This window comes from Podarcis erhardii (assembly GCF_964252035.2).
Source record: "Podarcis erhardii genome assembly, chromosome: 8".
Taxonomy (NCBI): domain Eukaryota; kingdom Metazoa; phylum Chordata; class Lepidosauria; order Squamata; family Lacertidae; genus Podarcis; species Podarcis erhardii.
Window position 1 is genome coordinate 29,302,114 of NC_138499.1, and position 13,563 is coordinate 29,315,676.

General features: G+C 41.2%; 1 protein-coding gene across 5 annotated transcripts in view; it reads right to left on the reverse strand.

Moving 5' to 3' along the window:
- RALYL (RALY RNA binding protein like) overlaps nt 1–13,563 on the reverse strand; it is a 260,680-nt gene that overhangs the window by 4,428 nt on the left and 242,689 nt on the right. For 2 of the 5 annotated variants that reach the window (XM_081874663.1, XM_081874666.1), the window contains exons 6-9: nt 13,068–13,231; nt 9,487–9,600; nt 5,155–5,333; nt 3,958–4,783 (exon numbers count right to left, since the gene is read on the reverse strand). In XM_081874663.1, the coding sequence (XP_081730789.1) occupies nt 4,748–4,783; nt 5,155–5,333; nt 9,487–9,600; nt 13,068–13,231 (493 nt within the window). In that variant the 3' untranslated portion in view covers nt 3,958–4,747. Of the gene's footprint in view, nt 1–3,956; nt 4,784–5,154; nt 5,334–9,486; nt 9,601–13,067; nt 13,232–13,563 lie in introns of those variants that run through there. The other 3 variants (XM_081874665.1, XM_081874667.1, XM_081874664.1) reach the window with 3 other exon arrangements.

The window sequence follows — 13,563 nt, forward strand, 5'->3', positions numbered from 1 at the left end:
GGATTGCAGCCTGAATCTAGTTTAGCAAACGGTTTGAAGATGTCTGGTTCTCTTCTGCACCTAATGCTAGTGGCAAATCTTTGCATGCAGCAGAGCATATACAAATATGCACAAGAACCTCCATTCATTCATATTTTGGACAAATCATTGTTGGATTGGGAAGTTGAAAAGAGGAGGTCCAAGTTCAAAAAAACTGAGAAACACTGGCCTACGCTGCTATTTGAAGAATAGAAAAATGGACGGCTATGATACTGTTGGCAAAGAGATGCAACAATGTTCAAAGGTCCCTGGGTTTTTACCTAGTTTTGCAACAAATAGCTGATCTGCTATGAAGGATGAAGAATCTTTGCTACGCAAGTGGAGAAAGAGGAAAGCCAGTGGTGGGAATAGTATCTGCAGGGATGGGAAGCTGAGCTATAGACTTAAGTGACTCAGTGTGCTTTACCAAATAACCTTCAGCTTAAGCTAATGTCGAAACAGTTAGGAATATAGGAAGCTGCCTTGTACCAAGTCAGACCATTGGTTCATCTGGCTCAGTACTGTCTACATAACTGGCAGGGGCTCCCCAAGGTTTTGGGCAGGAGAAATTTCTAGCCTTCTCTGAAGATGTTGGAGAATAAACTTGGGGTCTTCTGCGTGCAGTTGGAAGTAAACTGAGGTAGTAAAGTCCCTGAATGAGGATGATGTCAAGAAGACTGGGTTTAAATTTAAAAGATAAAAGCAAAGGAGGAAAAGGCACAGCATTGGCGAACCATTTATTTGAACCATATGCCATTGAATCGTGTTCCAACTTTTGCAACAGTTTTTCCTTTAGTATTGGTTATTCAGAGTCAGTTTTGTCTAAGGAAAACATCTTGGAAGTGAAGAGAAATTCAGGCCACAATTGAATGGTGACTTCTTTCAATGAGTGCAATTTTTTTTATATAAAAAAGAATCTCTCAAAAAGTTAAAATATGTAAGTATGTTGGACCCAAAGTAATTGGTGCACATAAAACATAAGCCCAGCGTATCTTCCCTTAGCGCTGCAAAGGAGATATTGCAAACCCTCAGCAAAAAATTAATTGGTCGCAACAGTAAATCTGAAATACAGGTGAGAAACTTGAGCCAGAGCCAGCCTACAAATTTAGAATAATTATGCAATGGAGCTCCACTGGGATTGTATCACTTCAGAGTGTCCTGGCAGGGAGGATTACATGTTACAATATTTTCCCAATTAAAAAAACAGCCCAAACTTTTTAAAAAAGAACTTCTAGTTAAAAACTTTCCCCCTGATGTGATAGTTTTTCCAGGTATCAGCTTTTTTCTTCTTAAAACATAGCTTGTCCAGTCTGCACAGATTGGCTCTTGAATGTTTTTGTGCTTTCACTCCATTTCAGTAGGCACTATCTACAGGGGTTGGTAATGTGGCATGGGTGACTAGAATATACAACATATAATACCCAAAGAAATATACAAAGTATTACACCTGAAACATCTGGATAAACTCACATCTTATCCAAAGTACCATGCTTTCTGTTAGGAAGATCCTGATTCATAATACATTCTGCAGAGAACATCTTATTTCTTTTCTTTTGCTCATACAGTGATATCTTGTAACTGTCAAGTGTAATGTCATTGTGTATGTTATCTATTTCACTTTCCTCTTCATTAGAAATATCTTTTCTTTTCTGGGATCGAAAGTACCCCGATGCTGCCGAGTAATTTATCAGATGTCATTTTGTTTTTAATAGAGGACAATAATTATTTGCTATGATTCAAGATGACACACACTGACAACTGAAAGGCACTATCTATTTCGCAGAAATAACGGGAAAGAATGATGAATGGGATTGAAATCAGTTTCTAAATCAATAAACTGTTAGGAGTGCTGCCTTTGTTACAACTTGAAGAGATCTCACTGCAAGCAACAATTTTCAGCTATTGTGTCTACTGGAAAGTTTTCCTAGAGTATTCAGGGACCGTCTGAACAGCAGGGCTAAAACACCTGTAATTTAGGAACTACCACCATCCTAAATTTATATGGCATTGACTTCTAAGCTTTGTTCACACAGCATATATACTATTCAGACTTCACTTTCTCACAAAAGGAGACAAGCCCTCGAATTCCAGCTACTTTTGGTTCATTTCATTGTAGGACAGGACTGAGACAGTTATATGGGTGGCAGTCACAAAATGGCTGCCATGGGGTGTGTGGCACAACACAAAATGGCTACCAATCTGAAACAGGAGAAAAGGGGACAGAAATACAAAATAGTGCAGGCATGGCTCCCCATCTTCTGCATTGTGAATTTCTGAGGCGAATTCTATTGATATCCTTCATATTGTTGGGTGCACTTGTGTCTGCAGATGCTTGGTTGGCAAACTGTGCTCTGAATTTATTTACCAGAGTTTGACAGCTTTGGCACTGAAGGGCCTGGGGGGAAGTTCTCTTTGGTGGTCTGCCTCAGTCACTGGGACCCTGGTGGGCTTCTCTAGCAGTGGTAGGCAGCAGCACTCCAAGCCATACCGGGTGGCAGGTTTTAGCAATGAAATTAATTTCGCACACAGCCCTGATAAATGCTATGTTAGACATACAGTGGAAATGAAAATGGCAACAAGATCCAGCCACCTGGTGCTGCTCAGAGTGCCAGGCTGGAAGCATTTTTCAAAGCAGGGCCAAGGCCAGGCATCAGTGGTGGGTCCTGCTAGGACACATGGGTAAAAGGTAAAGGGTAAAGGGACCCCTGACCATTAGGTCCAGTCGTGGCTGACTCTGGGGTTGCGGCGCTTATCTCGCTTTATTGGCCGAGGGAGCCGGTGTATAGCTTCTGGGTCATGTGGCCAGCATGACTAAGCCGCTTCTGGCGAACCAGAGCAGCACACGGAAATGCCGTTTACCTTCCCGCCGGAGCGCTACCTATTTATCTACTTGCACTTTGACATGCTTTCAAACTGCTAGGTTGGCAGGAGCAGGGATCGAGCAACGGGAGCTCACCCCATCACGGGGATTCGAACTACCAACCTTCTGATCGGCAAGTCCTAAGCTCTGTGGTTTAACCCAAAGCGCCACCTGCATCCCCAGGACACACGGGTACTGGGTGCTAAAAGCTGGCTCTGAAGCCACTGCATGAGACACACTATGTCTTCCAACAAGTTTCAGAGCTTGTGCCTACAATATGGTGCAATCTGTGTGGAGTAAGCTACTAGCAAGCTAGGAGTTGCTCACAAACATTGTGTGCATTCATGAAACATGCAAAGAATGTCCGTTAAACTAAATGTCTTTTAAAAGATTCCACTGCAGGAAAAGTCCAGCCATTTGTTTTCCGACAGAATTATTTCCCAGTCCAAGCTGCCAGGGACTGATCTTAGGGCTTTCTGCATCATCATAATCATATTATTTGTACCCCATCCATCTGACTGGATAGCCCCAGCCACTTTGATCAGCAAAGCAGATCCTGAACTACTGAACTATGGTCCTGAGTGGGTCTATTTTCCATCACCAAGCTATAGGTGCTTCAAGGATTGAATATACTCTAGAGGTAGGGATAGGGTGGCAGGGAAAGGAATTCAATTCACTTTGCATTTAAAGCCAAATCTATCAAATCCATACTTTCTGAAACAATATGAAAAAGAAAACACAGGCACCCTACAAAATTCACACTTAACCAAACTTTTGTAAACCAATGTTTACAAAAATGAATACATACAGGGAAATGCATATAGACATATATTTATGAAAATAGCATACAGTAATGCACTGTATCATATTTATTATATTAATTAAATATGTATACTGCCCTTCATCCGAAGATCACAGGGCGGTTCACAGCATAAAAATACAAGATAAAAACACGAAACATATTAGGGAAAATTGCTTGCAATATATGTGTACATTAATCAAAACTGCATTAAAAATATGTTTATTAGGAGAAATTAACTCTAAAATTGCAAATTGCTACAGAAATGTGAAGAATGCAATTAAAGATTGTAAAAAGGAGAAACTGAGAAAATAAAAACTGAGGGTGCCTCCCACTCCTACCTGGTGGGAATATAGCTTTGCCTCAGGTCAGAAATAGGTCTCTTCCTGGTACAGACCTAAAGCTTCTCCAAAAAACCCCATTGAAATGTCAAGAGCAGGATTTTGTCCACACATTATAAAAAGGGATGGAAGTAACCTTGCTGCAGGGAGGACAGGCTTGCTGCTGAAAATTGCTTCCGTGAGGCTGTGCTGGAGAGGCAAGGTGCACATCCCCAAAATAACTTCCTTTTGGGTTAAAAAATTAAAGGCATCCATGAAACAATGATGAAAAAATACATAGCCTTGCTTGTGTTTTCCATCCTAAACAGGAAAGAACAATCAAGGCTTGTCCTTCAAATTAAATATTTAAAAAAGAGAGTTCTTTCCAGGCTAAGCTTTCCTTGCTCTAATAGAGCAGAGTAGATCTACTACTGTTGCTGCTGCTTTTCAAAAGAAGAGGCTGTCATCCTCACAGAAAGATTATTTCTATCCCTTTCCGTTACATGGAGATGGGACATCATGCCATTGAAGCTGGACTAGTGCTAGTGCAATTACAGCTCTGAGAGAGAAGTGTGCTGTATTTTATCATGCAGAACGATCTCGCCACAAAGCAAGTGAGAATTAGGTTGCATCCTCCCAGCTTGAGAGGCCGCGTGCTTCCTTGAGAGTTAGCCTCAAGGAATGCAGGGAGACTTAAGAGTAAACGTACGTTAAGATCAAGCTCCATAAATTTATTTCATCCCATTCTTTTCAGCGAAAACTAAATTGGTCCACATTCCAGCTGGGCTGTGAATCAAAGAGAAATGCTGTTATCCTAAGCATATTAGTCAAAGGTGAGTTCTACAGAGACCCTCCAGAACTGTTTACTACTGGCAAATGTGATTATGAAACTGGCAGAGGGTATGTTTTATGTTTTTCGGTTGATAGCCTTCAAGAACTGTGTGCCCTTTAAACTGCTCCATCCAAAAGTATCTCAGCACATCACAGATGGGAATTCATGTAAAGAACTAACATTGCCTGACATTATAACCATCTTAAGAGTTTTTCAAAGGACCTCTAAACAGCATCTCAGCTTTTAATAGCATTTGTTTTGCTGTTCTTCTACATGCATTCTTGAAATTTTCAGCTTACATATACAACTATTTAAAATTTCTTACCAGCTCGTTACTTCCATCCTCGTCAAAATCCTCCTCTATCCCATCAGTCATATCTTCGCCATCTCCATCTGCATCTAAACCTCCTTCTATAGGATCCTCTGTGGAATTGTCAGCATTCTCTGATATACATTCCTCTTGGATCAAGTCTGCACAGTCTTCTATTTGTTTCTTTTGGGTTTCTATAAGAAAAAGGTGAAAAATGTAGCTTAAGTAAAATCCCCTTTTCCAGAAATGGAACTGTGTTATAGACAGCAGAATACATTCTCTGAATCCCCAAATGATACCAGATATATTACCCAGGTTCAGAGATCTTCTTTTGGCTTGCTAAGAGGCTGATACATGCCCAGCGGGATATTTGCCTTTGAACACAAGTTCCCTGTGCACCATCACAAACTATTTCTGAAATTCCCCCGAGTTTAAAACGATGCTTTTTGAATGATGAAGTTGGAAGAGGAGAGCAAGTTGGAGGGTTAGTTTCAGACTCATATTTATGACCAAGATTACACGCTTATGAAAGTGATACTGGTCTCCTGAGCATTTGAGCTATCTTTCTAAAAGTAAATTTCATACTGTCATGGTTGCAGTGATGCATGTGATAATGTAACGAGGGACCATAGAAGAGAAGCCTGCTGGACCAGACCAAAGGCCTAGCTAGTCCAATCCTTTATTCTCACAATATTCTCATATGCCATTGGGAAGCTCATAAGCATGGCACAAATGCAGTAATACTCAATTGGTTGGGATCTCCAGAAACTGGTATTCACATGCATACTGCTTCTGATATTTTTCCTCAGTCATTGCCACATAGAATCATAGAATTGTAGACTTGACAGGGATCCCTAGGGTCATCTAGTCCAACTTCCTGCGATGTGGGTATCTCAACTAAAGCATCCATGACAGATGGCCATCCAACCTCTGCTTAAAAACCTCCAAGCAAGGAGAGTCTACCACCTCTCGTGGGAGTCTGCTGTGCTCTCAAACAGCTCATACTGTCAGAAAGCTCTTCCTGATGGTTAGTCAGACTCTCCTTTCTTGTAAATTGAAGCTATTGGTTTGGGTCCTAGCCCCCAGAGCAGGAGAAAACAACCTTGCTCCATCACCCATGTGATAGTCCTTGAGATATCTGAAGATGGCTATCGTATCTCTTTTCAATCTCCTCTTTCGTAGGCTAAACATATCTAGATCCTTCAACTGCTCCTCCTAAGGTTTGGTTTCCAGACCCTTGATCATCTTGGTCATCCTCTAAACACGGTCCAGCTTGTCAATATCCTTAATCTGTGGTGCCCAGAACTGGACACAGTAGTCCAGGTGTGGTCTGACCAAAGCAGAATAGAGCAGTACTATTTCTTCCCTTGATCTGGATACTACTCTTCTGTTGATGCAGACTAAAATAGCATTAGCTTTTTTGCTGTTGCATCACACTGTTGACTTATGTTAAGCTTGCCAGCTTTAAAACACAGAATTAATTAGCAAAATAAGACATCTGAGTATAAACACATTACTTTTCTGTCCCTTTATAACTTCCATAAAGATAAGCGAGACAGACCTTAGTATAGCGTATAAAAAAAATCATTAAAACTTCCCCTGTTTTTCATTTCTATGTTTTTTTAAGCTTCCCACTGTTGGATGTAAGCAGCTCATGCTGTATATTCTGCCTATTATAATAGATTGTTTGAAATATCTGCCACTTAAAAATCTGCCACTTTTCAAGTCGTTCTCCTTTGCAATGCAGCTGATTGTTTTTGTTCAGGGAGGACCAGAAGTAAGCCTTTAGCAGATAAAAAGGATTTGGTATTCTTATATTTTATCAGTTGCAACTCGCAGAAACATATCAAACATATCGGTTCACAATCAAGCCATTTAAACAGGATTAAATCCCACTGATTTTGAAGACAAAGTCAGCACATGATTTAAATCACTGGTACCCCAAAAGTATTATGGTTGCATTATACCATCTATGAATTTAAATGTCATGATACAGAATATATAGATTCTCTCTCTCTCTCTCTCTCCCTCTCTGGTACCCAGAACCCACAAAAAAGCCACTCTGGTCAGGGTTCAAATCCCCATCCAGTCATGTAGCATAACCAGTATTGAAAAGGATCTAGGTTGTTGTTTTTTGCTTTTTTTGTACATTGCCTTGAGGCGACTATGTAGAAGGCGATTAATAAATTAATGTTGTTGATAGTAATAATAATAATAATAATAATAATAGTAATAATAATAAGTATGCTCATCTGTCAGTTCAATCATGATTAACATGCTCTGAGCTATCTTTTTATATTCTGCTGTCTATGAGTCAGTGCAGAATGACAGTCTAAGATCTGATTTGTATTTAAATGAATTCACAAGCCTTTTTCACACAAAAAAACCCGTAATTTTTTTCTGCTCTCATGGAGGCTCTTTGCATATTAATAGCTTTTATACTGACTCCTCCTTCATGGGATTTGCCATCCCAGAAGGAAAGTGCTTTGTTTTGCAATGTTTTGATGTTAACGATGTTTAACATACAAACTTGTGCATAATTTGTGTTAATGTTTTTGTGTAATAACATGCCCCTCTACTGTCCCAATTAAATTGGGACATCCTGTTTTCGGGTGCCATGCTCTTGTGTGGGTCATGTGACTCATGTGGGAACGTGGCACAGAAGATGCCTGCGACATGTCAGAGGGTATGCAATTAATAGTTTTTCCATTGCACTGTGAAAGGACACATACATTTCCGAATTCACCACTAATCAGAGTCCCTTGCAATGAACGTTCTAGGTTTTTATTTTAATCTACAACAATTATGCGGAGCAAGACCAGAGACGGGGAACCTGTGGCCCTCCAGATGGCATATTCTGAGTGCAAGATGCTTTTGTGACCCAGGCATCAGAAGAGGCAGCAGCATGGTATGTGATGTCAAGGCACCTGGCATGCAGAATGATGGGGTGAGGCTGCATCAATGCTCTTAAGCTCTACTGCCCTTCCCTTCTCCCTCTTTCCCCTTTCTGCTCACAGTGGTAATGAGATCATTGGAACTGGATCATCACTGGCATGAAGCAGGGAAGAAGCTCTTCCTAAGGTGTTTGGCAGCATAGCTTAAGTGCTCATCCTTTCTAGTAGTGGCCGTGGCCTGACCAGAGGGCCAATGGAGGCCTTCTTTAGCGGCACTAAGTAGTGGAGAGATCAAGGTTTATGTAAATTTTCATTTCTTTATATACCAAACTGAAATCTATTTTTGCATGAAGAGGGGTTAAGAAATTTTAAAAACAAACCGCTATACTCTTGTAAATATTAGCAGAATTGCACCCTGTCAAGGAGAAAACAGTTTGCAGCCTCTTTTTTTCATAGGGTGGAATATTTGTCAATTATTGGAATATTTAATTCATTCTTGTCTACTCTACCTGCTTGTGGCTCTCCCAAGTCCTTTGCAGTGATCTTTCCCAATGCCAGCTAAGACCCTTGTACCTATGGGACCGCCTCTCTCGGTATATCCCACGGAGGACGTTAAGGTCCATAAATAGCAACACCCTAGAGGTCCTGGACCCTAAGGAAGTTAGATTAGCCTCAACCAGAGCCAGGGCCTTTTCAACACCGGCTCCAGCCTGGTGGAACGCTCTGTCTCATGAGACCAGGGTCCTGCAGGATCTGATTTCTTTCCGCAGGGCCTGTAAGACAGAGTTGTTCCACCTGGCCTTTGGCTTGGAGTCAATTTGATTCCCTCCCCCTCTTTCTTTTTTCCTTTCTCCTCCTGTGATGAGGCTGCATTTTAATGTTTTAATGTTGTATTTAACCTTGTTTTATAAGTTGTATTTCAATCAACTTGTTTTTATTATTGGTTGTTAGCAGCCCTGAGCCTGGCCTTGGCTGGGGAGGGTGGGGTATAAATAAAGTTGTTTTTTATTATTATTATTATTATTATTATTATTATTATTATTATTATTTATCCTCTTAATTGGAAATACCTGGGATTGAACCTAAAACCTTCTGAATGCTGACCGAGGGGAGATGAAGAAATGACTGTGCACTCATATGCATATGATTGACCTGTAAGATTGGCCTATCTACTCTGAAATAAGCATCACTGAATTCAGTGGGGATTACTCCCAGGTAAAGTGGTGTATGGATGCAGCCAAGAGAATAGCTAAACCTAGTCTTTAAACAGTTGTTAGTTGCTCAGTGGCTTATAAGGTTGTACTCAAAAAGCCTCTTTCTGGTCCTAAATGTGAGCACATCAGTATTTCCAAAATTGCCTCTCCCATAGAATTGATGATATGATTCACAGCTTTGCACAGAATTAATTCACCCTTTAATGAGCTGCCAAGAGCTACAGATTATTTCCACGTACCAGCTTCAGCCTTCTGCTGCTTCTCAATCTTCTCCAGCCTCCCTAGCAAAGAGTCAATTTTTGTTTTGATCTGAGTTAATTCCTTCTTGATTGTTTGTAACTCATCTGATTTCACTGAAGAGAAAAAGAACAAAAGGTACCAACTATGACACAAATAATATTTCAACACAAAGGTATCCCAGTACAATCTATTCATAAAGGCAAAAACTGAAGTTCAAGGTATAGCCTTATAGATTTTTATTTCTATGTTTTCATATTTCTTCAGCGAAGTGTAAGTTAGAACGTTAGTATATTCCCTCTCAGCCCTTCCCCCCAAATGACACTATTTCTATGTTCATCCATGTATGTAAAAGACACATTTAGGACTCATATGTCCTTTGCAAAGTGTTTGGGATTTTCCATGCAAGTACAGTGGTACCTCGGGTTAAGAATTTAATTCATTCTAGAGGTCCGTTCTTAACCTGAAACTGTTCTTAACCTGAAGTGCCACTTTAGCTAATGGGGCCTCCCACTTCCACCGCGCGATGTCTGTTCTCATCCTGAAGCAAAGTTCTTAACCCAAGGTACTATTTCTGGGTTAGTGGAGTCTGTAACCTGAAGCGTATGTAACCTGAAGCATCTGTAGCCCGAGGTACCACTGTGCAGTATAAAACAGAGCTGGACCACCTATGAGGCTGGGTGAGGCAGCTGCCTCAGGTGAGACCCATCTTGTTCCACCATCCAGCTTTGCCACTGCTTTTTCCAGCCTCTAACGTCAAACAGGGACTGGCAGCAAAGCTCTGCAAAATGCCTCCTCTCCTGAGCAAGTCAGGAAGAGGAGAGGCGTTCTGCCATCCAGCTTTGCTACTAGGCAGGGGGGAAATCTCCCCCCCTCCGCCTGGCAGTATGACAGAGCTTTGCACCAGCTTCTGTGAAGCCCCACTGCTGGGTGGAAGGAGGGGGATCTGGAATGGATTATCCCTCGCCTGGTGGGGTAGTATCCTTAAGGAGTTTGTGCCCCAATCGCTGAAACATCTCAGGTACATGGCTTATTTCATTCAGCCTAGATTAGAGAAGAAAGGTGCATTGTGGTAGTTACATTCATTAAACAAGGTCTATTCACTAGCCATTTGGCCTCGTTCTTTCTGTGAATCGTCATGTGTGCTATCTCATGCACGCCACTATACAGTCAAAGATATTCGGGTTTGTGGTGACATTTCTGAAGGTAAAGTTATTCAGAATGAGGGCAAACTATCTTCCACTTTTGATGCAATGCCTGAAGTTTCACTGGAATGTAGGGTGGGTGCTTTCTGATGTGAAAACATTCATGAAAACTGCTCCCATTTATCATAACTACAAAATTGTCCGACTCCCCAGGCTTATTTTGGTAGAAATGCTATATATTTCATTGATCTAATACCATATCAAACTGTTTGTCTCACACCATCATGTAAAAACTGGCTAACAGTCATGAAGTCACAACTGATTTATGAAAAAAACAAACGAACACTTTGCTCCCAGATAGTTCCTCCAGATCCATAAACAAAATAATGAGAAAACTGTTTAATATTTTCCTCCTTTGCAATTTCACATAAATATAGGAGCATCTGCTTCAATTTTACTTGCAGAAAGCAAAGTGTGCCATGGAACATCAATATAGCAGCATTCATCTGCTGTTGCTTTTGACGGAAAATGACAAATAAGTTGTCACTTGGCTGATTTTTTTAACAAAAAGTATGCTACATGAGATTTATATTTTTACTGGATTTAATTTTTTTAACAAAGGTCAGAAATTAATCAGAGTCAAAACAATATGCAAACCCCTCAAGCTTGATAACAACATTGAGGTCCTCACTCTATGCAGGTGTTTCCTGCTTGGCAGGGGGTTGGACTCGATGGCCCTTGTGGTCTCTTCCAACTCTATGATTCTATGATTCTATGATTCTATGACTCTACTTCTAGTGGACAATTTGCTACTTTTAGAAACAGACCACCTTCCAAAACTTTTGCAGCTACACACAAATCCATATAGGACCTAGAATGCAATCTTGCTCCTCTTGTGTATAAAAACAAAGCAGGCCTGGCACAGGGATTTTGAATACCACTTTCTGAAAACTTCAGGAGGGGAGAGTGCCCTTGTACCTGGGTCCTGCCTGTGGGCATCAGGTTGGCAACTGTGAGAACAGATGCTGGACTACATGAGCCACGGGCTCGATCCAGCAGGGAACTGTTAGACTTAGAAATGTTACCCACTGTGAAATCTGTGAGCCTCTAATGACTTCTAAAGATCGAAGATCCCACTGGGGGGGGGGGGGAATCTGCCCAGGCACATTTTCCATTGTACAGTGGGAAAGGAAAGGAGCGACTGACTATGCAATTTGTGAACGGGGTCTTAATTTATGAATCAGTCTTCAGCCTCAGGACATGCACACACACACGAGGCTTAAATAAGGTTTCGCCTTTTGCCTAGCCACCCTCGCATACAAATATAAAACCCACGTTAGTGAAAATGTACATTCAGTGTCAAAGAGGTTTTTTTTTAATGTAAACATTAACAACATTCATTGCCCTACTAGTATGCGAGAGAATTAATGCCCTGGGAAGAACCTGTCAGGGATGTGCTCCCAGTTTTCAGTCACTGACACAGCAGGGAAGAAAGCAGCATGGCTGATTTAAGGCTTTGTCAAGACAGGGGAATTATGTCTGCCTCAACCAGTCAGCAGCTTCTTCATTTGTGAAGAGGTTCTTACATTCTTCAAACACAAGACAGGAACTCCAGAAAGGACACACTGTGCTAGGGAGAGCTGTGGGGCACCCCAAGGGAATAACTTATACAGGCTTTCAGCAGTGCTCTGCACTTCATAGACTGTTTATAATGCTTCAGCAGCACAACAACAGCTTTCTGTTCTTGGATGGTTGCCTTGCAGTCCTTTGGGGTGCCAGATGCAGTTCAAGATCCCACTGTTTAGAGATGTAAACAGCACACATCCTGGCTATTATAACGGAGACCTGCTGTCCTAGGCAGTTCCTGTGGACAGTTATCATGACATGGAGGGTATTTGTGTTCCACCACTGTGTGAAGGAGACCCACTGAAATCAATGAGTCCACAGCATGGCTCCTGCCACTATGGAACAGCAAATCCGACTTTGCCAAAGGGTGATAACCAATGTTAGAGTAGACTCACTGAAATCAATGAGTCTACACTGAATATGACTTAGTTCAGGCATAGGCAAACTCGGCCCTCCAGATGTTTTGGGACTACAACTCCCATCATCCCTGACCACTGGTCCTGTTAGCTAGGGATGATGGGAGTTGTAGTCTCAAAACATCTGGAGGGCCGAGTTTGCCTATGCCTGACTTAGTTGGTTATCATGCAATGAGCTTTGATCTCTTTTTAAAAAAACAACACCAGCATCAATAGTCTGCATTAAGTGAATGCATCCCTTCTCACTAAACCATTACAATGAAAACAACTCTTCGCTCTCAGTATGATAACCTAATGTTTAAAGCTTTAGCAATGGGATGACCTCAGAATTCCACATATATTGCATTAAGCATAGTATTCATACAGGCAACCTCGGCGGTGCAATATAGAACTCACATTTTGACCCCGATGATGAAGTTCCACTTGATGTAGATCTTGATCCCCCTTTCATGGAAAATACCCCTTTTCCTCTGCGAGTTGCTGTGACGGTTACACGTGGGCGTTTTAATGGAATTACAGCACGAGGCGGTGCAGGGACTCGGCTGTGGTAATCAAACAACCTTAAGGGAATGGAAACAGAAGCTTCATAGCACTTGGTTATGGTGTGATCATGCAGACTAAATTTCCCTACTTTCTAATGGAAAATTGCTCTCTGAAATATCAATGACTTGCACCACAGTTAAAATTAGATTTCAAGGACCTTTGTACTTTTAAGAAGCATATTTGTATTTCAGACATGACCAAGTAAGTAGCTGTAATTTCAGAGAAGGATACCATAATTAGTTTGTCTTAACTTGGAGTATGAAAAACGTGCACCTCATAATTTCATTTCACCCAAGTAATAATATGAGATTTAAAAAAAATAAACACACACACTGTAGCTCTGCTGACA